The sequence below is a fragment of the Grammomys surdaster genome, unplaced genomic scaffold (genome assembly GCF_004785775.1).
Source record: "Grammomys surdaster isolate TR1022 unplaced genomic scaffold, NIH_TR_1.0 188, whole genome shotgun sequence".
Taxonomy (NCBI): Eukaryota; Metazoa; Chordata; class Mammalia; order Rodentia; family Muridae; genus Grammomys; species Grammomys surdaster.
In genome coordinates, this window is record NW_021604633.1 from 15,275,207 (window position 1) to 15,295,148 (window position 19,942).

Genomic DNA, 19,942 nt, shown 5'->3' on the forward strand with positions numbered 1-19,942 from the left:
CAGGCCTAAGAATAAATGGATTAAAGTCATGATCAGCAAATCAAATAATATAGATTTTATTTTGAGATTTATCTTTGCATATAAAAATTATACATTTGAATGTTTATTTTAAGAATATATCATATAAAGTACATGTATTTTCAAGGCATACATAAATGTAAAGATGTCTTTAAAACTCACTTTTATCAATTTTAGATCCCATTCTGTGGTATGTACTCTGCACAGCCTCAGCTTGCGTTCTGGCTCCGCTCTCCCTCGCCCCCTTTTTTCTCTCCACATTTCTATGTATGTATGTGGTTTACATTAATTAGTTGTGGAAAAAAGCACATGATCAGATTTATACTTTTTCTTTGTTAACTTTTCTTCTTTTGCCACTTAAAAAGAGGAAAAAGTATTATTTTTTAAATCTCCCACAATTGCTTTTATTTTTTTAATAGAAATATAACAGTCGTCATTTTAAAAAGTACTGTTTTTTCCCCTGGTTTTTAAATTTTTACTTGATGGGCTTTAACCTTGCTTCGTGTGTCTTTATTCTTTCTTGAAAATTGCATTTAAGAATAGTTTGTGTGTTATATGTGTGGTACATGGATCATCAGAGGACAGTTTTTGAGAGTTAATTCTCTCCTTCTACCAAGGGTGGATTCTTCACTTGCTGAGCTCTTGTTTCACATTTCTGGTATAGCTTGTTCCACTTTCTTTAGTCCTTGGACATAGCATTACGATTCTTTTTTGTGAAGGTGGGAGTTGAGGCAGGGTTTCTCAGTGTAGCCCTGGCGATCCTGGAACTCACTCTGTAGAACAAGCTGGATCCACCTGCCTCTGCCTCCTGAGTGCTGGGCACCACTACTGCTCAGCAGTGTAAGATTCTTAAACATTGCTCATTTAGTTGTGTTTAAGAAAATTCTTTATAGGATCCAAGTAAAAATAGTTATAGTTTCTTCTTCCGCTTCCGTTGCTGTGCTGGGCTTGAGTGTGAGGTTAATGGGAGTTGCATTTTCCACTGGAGGGAGGGTCTGCCCATAACCTTGTACCCACTCAGTCCTCATACTCTGACGTCTTACCACTCCGACTTGATTTCGGAAATAAAGCACATTGCTGCTCTTCTAGTTGAACTTAGGGGTCTGTAGTCCTGAAATTAAAATCTTAAAGCTACTCTGTGGGTCATCTTTAGTTAACTGAAATCTCACAACTACTCTCTTGGAATTCTCAAAATTAAAGGTGTCTCTCATTTGCTGTTAGCTTGATCCCAGAGCAGAGCACCCCAGATACTTCCTGGACTCCGGCCTTTTCCTGGATTCTTAGGAGGGGCAATGCCTCTTGTCTCTGTGTGTTCTGTTTTAAAAAATCTTTTGTTCAAATAAATCTTTAATTTTTTTATCTTTTGGAATTAAATTATAATTATATCATTTTCCTCTTTTCCTCCCCTCCCTCCATCCCTTCCATCTCAAATTAATGGGCATGTATATATTTATATCTCAAATATATATATATATATATATATATATATATATATATATATATATATATCCATTTTATAATTTTAATTTTTCTCATCATAAATATATAAACATAACATTTTCAATTCTTATAATGTTACTTGTATACTTGGAGTCATTTGACTCCGGGGATGACCATTTGGCATTGGATACCCAGTTGAAAGAGTTGTTCTGTAGAGAAATAGCTTTTTTTTTTTTTTTTTAGTAGCCTGTAGTTCTTTATATTTATTAATCCTTATAACCACAGTAAGTGGTAACTCTTATCACTCATCAAGGAGACTTGTCTGTGCAACAGATAGAGACAACTATACAGAACCACAAGCAATCAGACTATAGAGAACAAGAGATGATGTCATGTCCAGTCCCCACAGACAGCATCTAAAACACAACCCCTGACCTAAGGCTCAAGGAACACAGCTGAAGAGGAGGCAGAAATAAGAGCCAGTGGACCAGGAAGCCCATATGGCATTGTGCTTCCTAGAAATGACAGGAAGCTACACCTATGAAATCTCAGCAAGCAGTTGTCCAAACAAAAGCTGAACACATCTGTTCAGCTTGTACTACAAGGTGTCCTGTGATTTTTTTTTCCTAATTGGTTAAAAAAAGGACACATTTTAAAGAAAAGTGACATTTTAGTATAAGAAATTGATGAAGATAGATAATAACGTTAGTAATTTCTGTCACCCATTTTGGTTGCCTTGACCGGGAAAGGGACATGATATGAGAATTTAGATGTTTACTTAGCCACTTGCTCTCGTGTCATTAGTCAAAGCAGCAACATGTTACAGTTAATGGAGACTTGTGTCAAGCTATAACAAGCTGTGTAAAGGAATATTTCATAGCTTCAATGGGCTGATTGAGTCATTTACTTGATGAAGTAAGCACTTAGTACTTTTATTGTTGGCTCACCAGCATCTGGAATAGGCATGAAACAAGAGCTTGTGACCATGGAGCCTACATTGCGACAGTCTGTTTCAGAAATTACCTCATCAGTTTCAATCAGGACTCTTTGCAGGACATACCTTTGATCCATAATTCTACTTCTGGACTAATAGCCTAAGGACACATTATTAACCATGAAAAAAAATCATGTGTAGTGAATGATGTTTTCATATCGTGAAAGATCAGTAACCACTGTCCAGTAGAGAAATAGTATTTAAAATATTTAATTGTAGAATATCACAAACTCATCTGTTAGCTAATGTAAAATAAGAAGCATAATTCTGGCCTATCTACTGGAAAATGATAAAGACTCAAGATCAGTGAGAATTATGTGAGGGAATTAGATGTTCTCAAAATATACATGCATACAAAAGGCACTTAGCAGGATTTAGAGAAATTGAAGGTTTTAAGTTCTGAAAAGCTGTCTGGAAAGTAGACATCTTCTGCAGGCCACTGGGAATGTAGATGTGGACAGAGATGAGTGAGAGAACTAGAGTGTTACAGAGAGGTAGCCATGACGGGGAGGAGGAATGGAAGGAGGAGTGGATCCTGAAGAGAGCGGTGGGAACAGTGGAGGGTGGGTGGAAGATGCAGGAGTAGTTGCTGTTTGGGAAAACTGCTGAGCAAATTGTTTTGTTGAGGGGAAAGAGCAAAGAGGCAAAGACTAAGAGTGAAGGGTAGTTTTATTGCCAATTTAGAATCTTTCCCTTTCTGATTTAGGATATTATAGTGTTGAGTTAAAAGAGAAAGCTTAGCACGAATATTATTGAAGGAATAATAATAATAATCTTACAAACTGGTCTCCTGAGATGGTTCTGGTTACTTGCCACCAAGTCTGATATCCTGAGTTGGATTCCTGGAACTCACGTGGTCAAAGGAGAGAATGGACTCCTGCAAGCTGTTCTCCACCCTCCACATGTGCGCCATGCCATATGCATGTGGCCATATGTGTACGCAGTATGTAAGTCAATGTCAAGAGATGGTCCGATTTTTGATTATAGGAAACTACTTTTAGTAAAGATGAAAATTAAGTTGAAATAATTTGCATATTTAATATAAATATATACAAAACATTCTTTGAAGAAATAATGTATGTTAAGGAGTCACTAGTTTTAGTTATATACTTATTGACAAAACAACTCATATCTTGGAGTTTGAAAAATGCTAAACAGTCTACAAGCTTTACATGGGTGAAGTGGCAAATTCATGTTTAAATCTTTTTCAACAAAAATATAGGTTGTACAGTTCCTTTTAGAAACTCTGTGATTTATATTCCATGTCTCGAAGCAAGTAAAGGACCTGGTGACCATTTCTCATGTATCACAAAGTATTTTATATGTTTGCTTTAAGGGACAAATTAGTGACATTAGGAGATTTCACAGTAAGTCTCTGGAGAGAACTAGGGCATTGGTAATGAGAAAAGTGTGGTTGGCTGTATACAAACGATGCACATTACAGGCCAGTGAAACCCTCCAGTGCCCTTTGTACCTCCAGGGGCTGTGGCGGAAGCTTGTCTGCACAGATCCTGTTATCCTCAGCACCATGTAGCTTGACACTGGTAGAGACCATGTCCTTCCTAAGGCTGCTATTGGGATATACTTGCATTTCTCTAATGCAAGGATGGTCTTAGCTGACTCTACAATCTAAAAGTTAAGTTTATATCTACAGTTTCCTCTTTTTATTTCAATACATTATGGAAGCATTTAAAAAGCAAAATTTAGTGGATGATCTGACTGACACTCTGGTAAGTTGTGAGAACATTAAGTTTTTAATTAGGCAAAACAACAACAGTAACAACAACATGGAACCCCCAAACTTTAGAGATCAGGTATATTATGCTGCTTTTACATGAAGGATTTGAGAGGCAGGAAGATTAAATTTTCTGCTCCCACTCAAAGATGGCTAACTGTACTTTCCCCGGTCATTTCTGCTGTAGTAAACCTTACAGTATTATTTGCTCTAATGTGAATATTATTTTTCTTTCAACAACTCATTCTCTATTTATTGGTTTCAGGAACTCAGCAAGCACTGTCTCCAGGATAAATATCACTTGGTTGGGAGGGAAGAGATAGTGAAGGAGGAACCTGGTCATGGGTGTCCTCTATAAGGACTGTTCTGGACTTAGAGTCAGTTTTGACAATGTCACTTATTAACTATGTGACTTTTGGTAAAGTTGCAGTTTATGCAAGGTCAGTTTCTTCATGTGTATTATAAAATAGTTACTGTTGCTTTACTTACGTCTCTTAGGCCACATGTGAGAATCCTGGTGAGTATGAATATCAAGGACTAGGTGACCTGCAATGGTTGGCTGCCACAGTATGCTTGGTAGCATCGAAGAGACCAGTGATACACAATTAACACTATGCAGCATGTTATCAAATGCCTCAAATTATAATTAAATATTTAGCAATAAGTATGATTTCCATAATGAGAAGCTTTATAAACAATTAGTTGTTTAATTTGGAAAGGTCTGTAGACTCCATGGAGAGACTTTGGTTTCCTCTAAATTCAAAAGGCAAAAGGCCCCCTGAGATGCTGATATTGCTGTTTGAAAGAATGTAGGATTGAAAAGAGGAAAGGAATGCTAGCACCACATGACCTGTGACACCACTGGCCTGTGACACCACATGACCTGTGATCACCAAGTAAGCTATGATGTGGTGCATTCTAGGGTTTATTCTTTTTATGGTTCAGTTATCCTTTGGCATCTTAAAGGATTATTTATCATCATTGAGATTTTATCTTTAGTTTTAAGATTGATTACTTTCTACCACTCTACAGTGTTTATCTAAGCTCTAATGTTAAGCAAATGATGTTCGCCTAGTGATCAGTTTCTGACTGTAAGCAAATCACCATTTGTAGTTATGGAATATATTTTTGCCATTTATACCAATGGTGACTTGTTTATTCTAAGATTACAGATATGTTCATTTTTAACCAATCTGAAATTAGAAATAGAATACATCTTTAATTTCTAAATTATTTGGCCTTAAGGGTAGTATCCTGGACTTTATATGGGCTTAAATATTTGCTGAGCTACTGAAATAGGCACGTATGTTCTCAGGTACTGGTTTTGGTGTAGTTTGTTGTTGTTTTGCATGCATACATCTAATTATAAAATAAGCACTTTGAGTTATACACATTTTAGGCATAGCAGTAATTGCTAAATCCTGAGGTTTGACATTGTAAAGATAAGTCATATTTACCTAAAGATAGAAGTGAAGACCAGTGGGATATGTGATGATGATGAGGAGGAGGAAGAGGAGGAGGAAGATGATTTTGATGATACATAAAAGGCTTAAGAAACATAAGTGATAAAGAAACATAGCGTTACTATTTGATTGGCTGTATTTTTCTTTGCTTTCTGGTGAAATATAACGATTGGATATCCAGCACAGTGATAACCTTTTGATTCATTGAAGCTTGCAACCATATTTTAGTTTGAGTAATTTAAATGGGATGACCTACCACATAATGGGAGTTTTAAGAAAGTGTGTTTAAGAAAGATGGCTAGTATCTCAAAAGTCATTTTAAAATTCAGTTTCTGTGAAGAGGAAGTAACGAAGAAAGATTAATCTTGGCTTCTTTTCAAATATAAAATGAAGTAGTCCCAAAGACTGTAGTTAGATAGATCATTAGCTAGCAAGGGACCACTAAGATGGCCTGAACTCTTCAGAGTGAAATTGTGAGCATGGAGATATAAGCACAGTCATGGACATTGCAATGCACTTGCAACAGATGCAGACCCAATCAGTACCAGAACAATATGGGCACCATTCCAGTAGGTAGAATTTATTTGCATTTCTGTAGGAGTGGTGATTTTATATGTCTTACAAATGAAGACTTGTAGAGTAGCTGAGAGATGATGGAAGGTTCAGGCCCCGGTGGAGCTATCTAGGGATGCCGTATAGCACGAGATGTTCAAATTCTTCTTAAGTAAATATATGGAGATATCCATGTAGATTGTATTTGTTTCACATTTCTCCTGACAATGTACAGAATTTAAATCATCAGTAGGCTTTTATCAAACTTTATTTACATTTCATTGGAAGGATTGTATTCAGAGAGCCCCTCTCACTTCCTTTTTCCCTTATCCTTCCAATTAGCTTGTATGTATGTATGTATGTATGTGTGTGTGTGTGTGTGTGTGTGTGTGTGTATATATATATATATATATATATATATATATATGTATATGATGTATATGTATATGTATGGGTATGGATGTATGTCTGTATGAATGTGTCTGTATGTGCATGTGTCTGATTGTGTGCCATGTGCCCTTGTGGATGTCAGCGGACAACTTTCTGGGGTTGTCTTGGTTTTCTCCTTGCACTTTTATGTGGGTTCAGGGGTCTTGTTTGGGGTGTCAGGTGCTCATAGCAAGCACCCTCTACTTATTAATCTGTCTCATCGGTCCCACCTAGCTGTCCTGAGTGTTGCCTGTTATGAACCACACATGGCTTGTGAATTAAATTAAATCCATATTATGTCTTCTCTAGGAAATAAAAAAATCAAGAGCTCGCAAACTCTTATTGATCATGTACTTTAGAAAATTGGTGCTAACTAAAAGACTTATCACAATAATCTACCCTTAAAGCTATGTATGGTGGCACATTCCTTTAGTCTTTGCACTTGGGAAGCAGAGGAAGACAGATCTGTGAGTTCATCCTGATCTACAGATCAAGTTCTAGGTAAGCCAGGGAAGAATACATTCTTAGCCTAACAGTACATAGAGAAAAAATTTCCTTGAAATACTTCAAATTCTTCTTCTGTCCCTCCCTCCCTCGGTTCCTCCCTCTTTCCCTTGCTACCTCACTTTTTCCTTCCCTTCCTTCATTACTGATTTTCTTTCTCATCTGTCTGTCTGTCTGTCTGTCTGTCTGTCTGTCTGCCTATCAGCTATCCATGTGTTCACATGGCATGTGTGTGTAGGTAAGAGAGCAATTTGTGAGCAAATAAAGAAAGTATGGTCAATGTATATACTACTATTAAGTCTAAAAAAATAAGATCCACATCTATGATATAGGTTTTAGGGTTAAACTCAGGTCTTTAGGCTTGGAATTGAGTGTTTTTCCCCCCTAGCCATCTCAGATGGTCTGTTGAAGTATAAAGCAACATGAATAACAGACCATAATGGTGTTGGGTATATTTGAATTCAGGACCTTGAATGTAGTACTTTTTATACTTCCATTAATTTGTTGTGAATTATATCTCCCTTTTTATGTAGTTATGGGAAAGTGGGAAATAAACTGAATTTGAAGCATGTTCGCTAGTTTTTAACCAGGACTTTAGTGCTTTGAGGCCTTACATTGAAGTCTTTAGTGTTTGGAATTGCTTTTGGACAGTGAGAGAAAGAGGATGTGTTTTGTTTGTTCTTTAGCATGTGGACATCGAGTTTTCACAGGGTCATTTGTGGAAATCAGTTGGATAAATTACTTCTGGGCTCCATTTTCTTTCATTAGCCAGTGTGTCAGTTTGTTGTTTGTACCTGCACCATGCAGTTTTGATCATGGTAGCTTTGTGAGTCATTTGATGTAGTTTGATATTTTCAGTTTCGTTGTTCACTTTCTCTAGATGGCTTTGAGGATGTGATAATACTTGTAATTCCATACAAATTTAGGTAAGTGAGAACATGAGTTTATAAAGGCCATTACTGAAAAGAGTGCAGAGCCTATTTAAAATGCTACAAACAGAACTGCCATACAATCTGATAGGGTTGTGTGTTGTCTTTCTATAAAAATATAAAATCAATATTTTGAAGAAACAACTGCGCCATTCTAGTAGTCATGATAGAATTGAGTAAAATGTCTGTCTGCTGATGAATAGATAAAGAAAATATCATCAATGTATATAATGCTATTCAGTCTTAAAAAAAAAGACCTACATCTGGTCATTTGAGACAACATGGATGATTTTGGAGAGTATAATGTTGAATGAAACAAGTGGGGTACAGAGTGAAACTGTCTGATATGTCTCTTTCATATGTGGACTAAATAAGTTCATCTTGTAGGTAGGAAGGGCAGAGGCTGGTTACCAGAGCGAAGATGGGTGAATGGGAAGATGGCAGTCAAGGACCTTGTCATTACTTTTAGGGAACAAATATTAAAAAGGCATCCAAAGCAGATAATAGAGACATGGAGTAGGGAAGTGGCTGTCAGGTAGTAAGGAATGGGGACAGACTAGTAATGACTGAGGAGCTTCTGTTTCATGTGATGATATCTAAAATTGGCTATGGTTACACAGACTTAGATAATTACTGTGAGAACTATTGGATTGTACATTTTCCATGTGTGCTTTGTGTATATGTAATATACTCCCATAAAGGGGTACATAAAAGTGAGAAAACATACATCTTTTGTCCTAGTTAGGGTTATTATTGCTGTGATGAAACAACATGACAGAAGCAACCAGAGGAAAGGGTTTATTTGGTTTATACTTCCACATCACTGTCTATCACTGAGGGAAGTCAGGGCAGGAACTCGAGGCAGGAGCTGAAACAGGGGCCAAGGAAGAACCACTTACTTAGTTCACTTCTGTATAATTCCAGGACCAACTGGCCAGGGATGGCAATGCCCACAGTGGGCTGAGCCTTCCCATGTCATTCACTAACCAAGAAAATGTCTCATAGATTTGCCTACAGGCAGTCTAATGGAGGCATTTTCTAAATTGAGCTCCTTCTTTTCAGATAACTTTAGCTTGTATCAAGTTGACATAAAACTAGCCATCACAGCCCTGGAAAAGGTATTTTAATAAGCCATCTAGTAATTAAAATATATTCAATAATGAAGTGTAAACTTTAACCAGAAGCTGCACAGCTTCTGATCCAAATGACTGTTATAACTATATAGATGTACTTTTGGCTGTATATTTGGTATGTGAAGGTTTTATTTATTTATAAGCTTTTTGTGATAAATCTATGCAATTATTTAAGAAAAACATTAACATTGAGATTTAAATTAATACCAACTTTCTTATTTTTATGTTTTACCTATTTCTAAACAGAAACTTGCTATCCTCTAGATAACTGAAAGTGAAATGTCACTTGAGAATTTTGTGATTCAAATCACCAGTGTTTATGTAGCTTCAATTCTCTGTTATGAGACTGTCTCACAAGGTTTGGTGATGTGTGAAATACACAAATCTATGAAGCTCTTGCTATGCACTTAAATACATGGGTACTGCACTTCAGCAGATTTATAAATGTTTACATGATCGGTTTCTAGCATGCATTTTTGAAGGTAATGGGGGGATCTTGTTGATCAAGAAAATGGGGCATGTTAATCCATAGACAAGAAGAGACAGTATCAAATGAACTCTGGTATTAAATTGATAGGTATTCAGGCCAGGAAACTGTTCAGATGTGGTTCCACGGGAGGAGAAACACACTCTACAAAGGGTTGTGTTGAGATTTTTTTGTGGCCATAACATAAAATCAGTCTACAGATGCATAAAACTATGCATGTACACATGACCTGCAGGCAAAGTGAAAGTGTTTAAAGAACAAAGGGGACTAATTGGAGGGCCAATAAGATGGAGGGGGATGGCGGAAAAGGGATGACATGGAGGGCCGTGTCAAAGGAGGAGTAGTGACGAGAATGAGATAGGAAAATGGCAGACACAGCCAATGTACAATGTACATTTTTATGAAAACTTTAAAAATTTTAATTCAGTTAAAAGTCAAGCTAGGAGTAATATATCATTAATACTTTGGTGGATGCTAAATGGCAGGTGTGGTGGTTCTCACTATCAAAGCCAGTGGATAGTTGAATCCTGTGACAGTATTGAACTCTGGGATAATGCTTTTCTTTTGTAGCTTAGCATTTACCATCTGCCACACTGATGTGCTAGTATAGATCCCTGTCCTTCATTACTTGGGAACGAGAAGCTTCATTCTTACCATAGATTTTAATGACCTTGGTATGCAATTGTTGTCTTTCGTTTTTAGGTCATGAACATTTACCTTTTCATTAAAAAGCGTACTTCATGGCTTCACTTTGGCAAGTATGAAATTGCAGTCTCATCTCTCTTCTGTAATTGGACCTATTATTTATTAAAATAAGCAGTGTGGCACTATGACATTTTACCTGATAGCCCAGGTGGCTTCCAGGTGTCTAACAGGTATACAGCCCGGGCGTTCTGGACAGGAAGGTGACTTATACAGTGTGGCTACACTAGGCAGTGTGCCTGCCCTGGGCAAAGTCATTCACAAGAATGACACAATTTAAATTTTGTGAATTATTCATTTGTGGAATTTGAATAAATAGTTTTCTGTGTGCACCTCAGCTGACTAGGTAGTTGAAACCTTGGAAATGAAACTCCGATGGGGGATGGGAACTGCTTTATGTCACCTCTGATAGTTATGGCAGTGGACTCTATTCCTATTAAGACATGGAGTGGAGCAAAGTCATATGCAAACTAAGGAAGAAGAGATGGACGAGGTTGTTTGGGGGGTGTTGCTTTGGTTGAGGAGACTGGTGTAGGTAAAGTAGGAGCTGCTCCTTTGGTAGGCTGCTGAGAATCTCCAGCATGTTCTCGTTCTTGGGATAGCTCATGAAGCATACTGCTAGCAGGAAGACACAGGTACTAATTAGATATGTAAATTCTGTAATATGAGAGTTGCTCCGTGTGTGTGTGTGTGTGTGTGTGTGTGTGTGTGTGTGTGTGAGGTGGTTAGGATGTTGCTTGAGGACCTGGGGAGAGACTGTTGTGAATGATGGAGTAAAGATTGGCTGTTGGATTGGAACATCACAGGAACCTCCCTGACAGAGAAGTAGAAAATAAACAGACATGCATTTTTCAAGATTAAAAAAAAAAAATCACACCCTTTTGTGATTTTTTTTTGGTCCTTTTCTATTCAGCAGTAGAAAATAATAAACCGTGTTATAGGAAATTAGGCAGTGAGTTATCAGTGTTCCGAGACAGAGATGATATATTGGAAATAAATCTTACTTACCAAAGATTTTGGCTGCTTTTGAGTCACATTCTTCTTGGGAATTTTATGGCAATTTTGTGTAACCCTGTCTTCCTTTGAGAATTCTAAGTTTGATCAACTTTTCAAAAGACCATACAGACAAATCTACTTGGGCAAAAGTTTACACATCTTGACAGCTTGGTAAAATAATAGCTCCTGACTTTCCATTCTGATACGCAGAATCAGAATCTAATATAGATGATCTCACTAAAGCATATGTATCTGAATAGTTAGGGTACATTTACCAGGGTGGGTGCTGATTAAGGTCTTTAAAGAACTTCATCTTGATTTATATTTGAAGGTTGCCATCAACAGTAAGATGAAAGCGTTCCATGAGTCTCTGAGTGATAACAGTGTCCTGCGAAGATTGTTCTCCCAGCCCCACTGCCCATTAGCAAGTGGAGCTATTTAAATCTGTATGAAAAGACATTAGCTTATATTATCTAGACTTGTATGTGTGGACAAACACTTGTCCACATGCAGGTACATATACTTGCAATGCATTAGTTGAGCTTCAGCGTAATGTATATCAGCAGTGTATTTTAAAGCATAAGGAAACATATGTTATATGTAGTAAATAAAAATAAATTTAAAATATTAATGAACAAAACAGTAGAGCAATAATACGTGTCTGAAGTGATGACAAAAATCTATTAAACATCCATGAAAACTTTGGTTTCTTTCAAAAGCCGAGACTACCAAAGGTATACACAGTGCACTCTTGACAGTTCAGCTTGCCTATCTACAATACCATTGTACTTTTCTTCCCTTTATACTGCAGAGAAACCAGATTTTAGCACGTCACCTCTTTCCATTGTGGCTGAATAGAAACAATTGAAAATATACTCTCAGAGTATTCACGTTGATACCCACATTTAAAAATAAAAGGTAGAAAAGTGAGAGTAACTAAGATCAGGGACTAGACAAGGCTGCCCACTCTCCCCCTACCTATTCAATATAGTACTGGAAGTCCTAGCCAGAGCAATTAGACAACAAAAAGAAGTCAAAGGGATACAAATAGGAAAGGAAGAAGTCAAAATATCGCTATTTGCAGATGATATGATAGTATACTTAAGTGACCCCCAAACTTCCACCAGAGAACTCCTAAACCTGATAAACAACTTCAGCAAAGTGGCTGGTTATAAAATCAACTCAAACAAATCAGTAGCCTTCCTCTACATGAAAGATAAACAGACTGAAAAAGAAATTAGGGAAATGACACCCTTCACAATAGTTGCAAATAATATAAAATACCTTGGTGTGAATCTAACCAAGCAAGTGAAAGACCTGTATGACAAAAACTTCAAGTCTCTGAAGAAAGAAATCGAAGAAGATCTCAGAAGATGGAAAGATCTCCCATGCTCATGGATTGGCAGGATTAATATAATAAAAATGGCCATCTTGCCAAAAGCAATCTACAGATTCAATGCAATCCCCATTAAAATCCCAACTCAATTCTTCACAGAGTTAGAAAAGGAAATTCTCAAATTCATATGGAATAACAAAAAACCCAGGATAGCGAAAACTATTCTCAACAATAAAAGAACTTCGGGAGGAATCACCATCCCTGACCTCAAGCTGTACTACAGAGCAATAGTGATAAAAACTACCTGGTATTGGTACAGAGACAGGCAGGAAGATCAATGGAATAGAATTGAAGACCCAGAAATGAACCCACACTCCTATGGTCACTTGATCTTTGACAAAGGAGCTAAAACTGTCCAGTGGAAAAAGGACAGCATTTTCAACAAATGGTGCTGGTTCAACTGGAAGACAACATGTAGAAGAATGAAAATTGATCCATTCTTATCCCCTTGTACAAAGCTCAAGTCTAAGTGGATAAAGGACCTCCACATAAAACCAGATACCCTGAAACTAATAGAAGAGAAGGTGGGGAAGACCCTCGAATACTTAGGCACAGGGGAAAAGTTCCTGAACAGAACACCAATGGCATATGCTCTAAGATCAAGAATTGACAAATGGGACTTCATAAAATTGCAAAGTTTCTGTAAGGCAAAGGACACTGTCAATAGGACAAAACGACAACCAACAAATTGGGAAAAGATCTTTACCAATCCTACATCTGATAGAGGGCTAATATCCAATATATACAAAGAACTCAAGAAATTAGACTCCAGACAACCAAATAACCCTATTAAAAAATGGGGTATAGAGCTTAACAAAGAATTTTCAACGGAAGAAACTCGAATGGCCGAGAAGCACCTAAAGAAATGTTCAGTGTACTTAGTCATCAGGGAAATGCAAATCAAAACAACCCTGAGATTCCATCTTGCACCAGTCAGAATGGCTAAGATTAAAAACTCAGGTGATAGTAGATGCTGGTGAGGGTGTGGAGAAAGAGGAACACTCCTCCATTGTTGGTGGGACTGCAAGATGGTGCAACCACTTTGGAAATCAGTGTGGCGGTTCCTCAGAAAATTGGACATAGCATTACCTGAGGATCCAGCTATACCACTCCTAGGCATATACCCAGAAGATGCTCGAACATATAACAAGGACATATGCTCAACTATGTTCATAGCAGCCTTATTTATAATAGCCAGGAGCTGGAAAGAACCCAGATGTCCTTCAACTGAAGAATGGATTCAAAAAATGTGGTATATTTACACAATGGAGTATTACTCAGCTATTAAAAACAATGAATTCGAGAGTTTCCTAGGTAAATGGATGGAACTAGAAATCATCATCCTGAGTGAAGTAAGCCAATCACAAAAGAACACACATGGTATTCACTCACTGATTATTGGATATTAGCCCAGAACCTTGAAATGCCCAAGATGCAACTCACAGGCCACATGAAGCTCATAAAGAAGGAAGACCAAGTGGGGGTGATTCAGTTCTTCTTAGAAGGAGCAACAAAATACTCAAGGGAGCAAATATTGAGACAAAGTGAGGGACAGAAACTGAAGGAGGGGCCATTTGAAGACCTTTCCACATGACTATCCATCCCATGTGCAGTCACCATAGGTAGATGCTGATGTGGAAGTCAGGAAGTGCATGCTGATAAGAGCCTGATATGGATGTCTCCTCAGAGGTCTTCAAGAGTCTGACATATTCAGAGGCAGATGCTCACAACTAGCCATTGAACTGATCATGGGGTTCTCAATGGAGGAGTTAGAGTAAGGACTGAAGGAGCTGAAAGGGTTTGTGGCACCATGAGGAGAGCAACAATACCAACCAACCACAGCTCCCAGGGTCTAAACCACCATCTTGGGAGCACTTAGGGAGGGATCCAGGGCTTCAGCTGAATATGTAAGAGTGGAGGGTCCTGCTGGGCATAGGTGGAAGATGATATCCTTGACCTCATGAAGCTTGGACGCCCCAGGGGGTGGGAATTTTGAGGGTGGGAAAGTGGGAGTGGGGGGGTAGGTAGGGGTTACATCCACAGAGAAGAAGGAGGAGGGGTAAGGGGATAGGGGGTTCCCGGGTGGGTGGGGGATGGGGTAAGGGGACAACTTATGAAATGTAAATAAAATATCCAGTAAAAAAAATCATAAAAAAAAGGAAAAGTGGGAATAGCAGTGTATAGTTTAGTTAATCGTTATAATTTGGCATTTTAGTAATTTTATCCTTTTCCATGTCCTGTCAGAACATTTGTAACCCTGGATTCCCCTGGGATATTTTGAACAACATTCTACTGCCTGCAGTTTGGACTTCGAGAGAATATAAAACAACACTGCTGTGATCTGTATTCGGATCTGTTTGAGAAGACTCGGGACATATCTGTGTTCCGTGTGCCTAGCTGTATTAAGCACTGCATGCTTACCAGGTGTCCTGAGAATTCAGTTCTGGGTCAGAGAAGCCAGGGTTTGCCCGTGCCTACTGAGGATCTTCCCCTGCTTGGATTGTCCTAATTGGGTTGCCGTAGTAGTCTGAAAGCAGTTGAATCTCATTGGAAAAATGGAGAATCCAATGCCAGACAGTTTTCAGACATTCCTGTCTCCAGTCCAAGAGAATCTGCTCTTCGGGCTCTGTTATTCTTCTCTTTAAAACCAGGGGGTGGGAACCCTTAAACCTCACCTTGAAGGAAATAAAGCCAAACTGTGCTTTTATATGTATACACTTCACTAGCTGATTTAAGAAGTTTGTGCTGGTTTGTGATAAGTGAAGTGAAAACTCTTCAGTATATTTAAAGCACACAGAAAACCCAGGGTTTCTGGAAGACTCTGAGGCCTACAATCACCCTGGTGTGTCCCTGCCAACAAAGGGGCTTTTGTTTTGTTCTGTTTATGTGTAATTATCCTCATGTCCAAGCCTGTTTGGTTTGATTTTTAGTTCACGGGATTTAACTAGTGAAGTATCAGCTAACTATATGGGAGATTCGATGTTACAATTCCATCTCTCTGTGACCTGAAGGATGTGCTGTGTGGGATTTTGGGGGACTTGTGTCGGTATTTTCGTTTGTTATTACAGAATGTACAGAAAGCACATGCTTTCTAAAGCTGCCATCAGCCCTAGTTTCAACCAGACTGAATTTATGTTGATAGCTTGTGAGCATTTAAGATCGCTCCGCACAGACTTTGCAGGGAACACGTCCTCTCATTAGCAGGGGCTATTATTGGAGTTAGAGATACACCTTGTAGCCACTCTTGATCTGATGGGTGGTTTCAGGGTTATTTTGTGCAATATCCCAGCACTGATGAAAGTTTATATTGGGAGCAGAGGGTCACAGAAGAGGTAAATCCAATAGTAGAAAGTGTAGAGAATCAGTCAACTGCAAATGATGAAGTGGCTGGGCACCTATCTCTAAGGCTACCCTCAGTGATAGAAACTAGTTTTGAAAAGGCAAACAACTGATATAATTTTGGGCTATGATTGTCTGTAGAGAAATACACCAAGATTGTGGTTTCAGATGTGTGGAACATGGTCATGCGGCTCCTAGTTCCTTGCTGGGTAGAGAATACTTACAAGCATTGATTCTGATGGTTCCGTGATAAGTAGTTCAGAGCCCATTACCTTTAGGGCACCTGGATTTCACACACTGTTACCATCCTTAGTTTCTAGCATTCCTGACCTTTCTTCCGAGATGGTACTGGGCTTGTCCTCTGAGCCATCAGGTGCAGGTGTGCAAATTTAGAGTTCTGATAACCCTTGTGAAGGAGAGAGAGTGTGTGAGTCTGAGCTGTAATAGAAAGAGAGACAGGGAAAGCACAAGGGAGGGGATTCGTGGGCCAGTGTAGGGGTAGGTGTTAGGATCCTGCTTTGGGGATACATTGCTAGATGATGTGGCCTGACTGAGATATGGTATGGGAATTTTGTGGTCTGAAGTTAGTCAGCTCTTGGTCTGGGACCAGGAGGGTTGATTCCACTGTCTGCTGCCACTTTGATTGGATGTTGTATCTGTTAGCTTTCTTTGCCAAGTGATAACACTCCTAAGTCTGGAGTTCCTCTAGGAGCAGGGAGTACTTCTGACTTCTGTTTGTTGTCTTACTGTCTGGCACCTAGTAGAGAAATTAGTGTTTATTGAATTCAGTATGCATCTCTGAAGGCTGGTATATTGAAATTTCAGATGCCTCGGGAGATGGGGGGAGCTGTCATTTCTATTTTAAGGGCGTCGGGGTGGAAGGGAAAGGGAGACCTTCACTTTTCAACTCAACAGCCAACAGCTTTTTTGACCAGAGTTTTCTGGAAGGAGAATGACTTATCTGAAGTTCCTTGCTTTGACCTCAGTGTCCCCTGCTTGGCTTCAAGCTTTATTAAGAGAAGAGAGCCTTTGCCCTCCATTAGCATGTCCTGTAACAACAGTACAGCTCTGTGTGACTAAAAGAGTCATATGCAATGGAGATTGTTTATCTTGAATTAGATTTCCAAGGGAACACTCCTAGCTTTAACTGCTGTGAAAGCTGGAACTTTTGTTCTCTAGAGGACTGTCAAAGAGTGTCGGTATGGGCATGTTTGCAAACAGCGAGGAACAGACTCCTGTCTGCTATGCTTACTTCATCTCAAACCCACGTATGTATAAAAAAGGAAATGGCAGATGATTTCAAAGTAACTATCACTTTTAATGTGTAGGAACACATTTTTCTATGTCTAACCCCCTAATGGGTTATGTTACATATGTATATACATAATATGATATATATATATATATACATATGTGTGTGTGTGTGTATGTGTATATGTATGTATAGACTATAGGACTTGAACTACTGTCTTCAAAAACCAGTAAGTCATATATACTTAATGATAGGCATACATTTGTGGTTGAATAGTACTTAAATTCTATTATAGTAATGTACTTAATGTACTTATAGTCTGTTCAAGAATATTTTGCTTTGATAAAGTTCAAGGAAAGATAAACAAAAAAATTATACATGCTAAAGTGAAGTAACGCCAGTTGTTATGCTTGTCAGCAGAGTGTCACATCGCTCCTGACCTTTTAGTACATGTACAATGATACATACATAGTCTATCCTTAGGCTGTTTAGGCTGTATATAACTCTATGGCCTGGACTCTGCTTGTGGAGACATGGCAGTGAACAAGAGAGAAAGCACCCTGTTACTTCAGGCAGGCCAGACAATCCGCACATAAGATAGGAGCAGAGAGGTCCGTGGATGTGTGATGACTAGTGGACGGCTGGTCTAGGTTAGGTGTTTGGGGGGAAAATAATGATATGGTGATTGAAAGTGGTAAAATCCTTGATAAACAATTAAAACTATCCTATACACTCACCTTTTTTAAAAATTAGTTTTATATGTATTTGCTAAAGATGCTTTCTGACAATCTTTGTTTTTTCTTTAGTTTTTTTTCAAAGTGTTACAGCAGTTGGATGAGGTTTTAAAAATATCTACATTGACTCATTTTCGTGAAAAAGATTAACTTCAGTTTTGCTAAAGATGAAAATGTTAATTTGGTGGCATTATTTCAAGTGCAGTCAAACATTTAAGGTTTAAATTTTTTTGAGTTACTGTATCTAGATTTCTACATAATAAGAAACAGTTTTAATGATTATTGATACATATTCTATCTAGACATAAAAAAAACCAGAACCAAGCAACTCAGAGGTGGCTTTGGGTAGTTTTAGTACTGCTATTGTTCTACCAGTATTTCAGTAAGGGATTGATTGTCTTTGTCTGCATGTTACTCTTTGATTAGTTTATACATGTGTATGTTGAATTTACAGGACTCATATTTCCAGTCTGCATCTTCATTTACCAAACGTCCAAATTTTTGATGATCTATTTGAGCAATTTTGTTTTTGTGTTTTAAATTGTTTTGTTAGAAAGATTTCTTTTAGAGAGTATTGTATTCCTTTCAGTTTCCGGTTCTTTCTGTTTCTTTGTTCTCTCTCTCTCTCTCTCTCTCTCTCTCTCCTTTCTTTCCCTCCCTTCTTTCCTTCCTTCCTTCCTTCCTTCCTCCCTCCCTCCCTCCCTCCCTCCCTCCCTCCCTCCCTCCCTCCCTCCCTTCCTTCCTTCCTTCCTTCCTTTCTTCTTTCTTTTTCAGGGAGCATGCCCATGTTGCCATTTGGCTTTATATCAAACCTTTAATATATACACGTTTTACAGTCATTTAAGGTTTTTTTTTTTTTTGTATGTGCTCATATCACAGTGCATATGTGGAGGTCTACAGGACAACTTGTGGGACTTATTTCTCTCTTCCATCGACATGGATCCCGAGGATTGATCTCAGGTCATTGGACTTGTCAGGAAGCACATTTACCTGAAACATCTGAACAACCCTGTCATATTACTGGCTTTCAAACGGAAGGCCAGGTTGTTTTGACCTAATTTATGTGATAGTTTCCTTATTTAAAAATTTTGCTTTTGTTGAATTTTGCTGTTATAAATAATTCTGTGTCAATCTTGTGGCTTCCAGCTGTTTCTTGTGTCTTGGAGTGTGTTTTCTTAGATTGTACAAGTATAAATTTGAAGTACATGTTAAAATAAAAATTAGGGAAGATTTGACTTTGTTACTTATCTCAAGTTATGACTAGATGTTCCATGCAGGGTTGAACTTGAAAAAAATAGGGTAAAATAACAGTGTCAACTTGTGCAGAACCCTGCTCCTGACTCTGCAGTGTGTACAAGTTCTTGGGGAACTTTGGCTCTTTCTTAGCAGATGACCAGACAGAGCCTGCAACTCTTTGTATTTAACAGAAGCATACTAAGAGTTCACCAATCTAAATACTTTCCTATAGTGCATTCTGTCTTAAAAGGCCTGTTTGAATTCCCATTTCTGGTAACAAAGCAGAAGAGTGGGGTAGAATGAGTCTGTGGGTCATGACTTCTTTGGAAATGGGTGGAATGAACCTTTTACAGGGTCGCCTAAGTCCACTCGAGAAGTATTATCATATTATTTACATGACAATTCATAATAGTAACAAAATCACAGTTACGAAGTAGCACCGAAAATAATTTTATGGTTGGGGGTCAGAACAACATGAGGGTTGCAGCATTAGGAAGGTTGAGAATCACTGCAGTAGATGAAAGTGCCCTTCAGTTGATCTTCATCACTGGGAAATTCTTCTCTTGTGAGCTTGTGATGGTTCTTCTCTCATTTGGACCCAGC

At 38.3% G+C, this 19,942-nt stretch overlaps 1 protein-coding gene across 7 annotated transcripts in view; it reads left to right on the forward strand.

The window, feature by feature from the left end:
* Nucleotides 1-19,942, forward strand: part of Immp2l (inner mitochondrial membrane peptidase subunit 2) — a 796,480-nt gene that overhangs the window by 102,106 nt on the left and 674,432 nt on the right. Inside the window, exon 5 of one of the 7 annotated variants that reach the window (XM_028768883.1) lies at nucleotides 15,023-15,081. The exons of the other annotated variants lie outside the window; for them this stretch is intronic. Coding sequence (XP_028624716.1) covers nucleotides 15,023-15,059 — 37 coding nt within the window. The 3' untranslated portion in view covers nucleotides 15,060-15,081. Of the gene's footprint in view, nucleotides 1-15,022; nucleotides 15,082-19,942 lie in introns of those variants that run through there. 7 annotated transcript variants of the gene reach the window in all.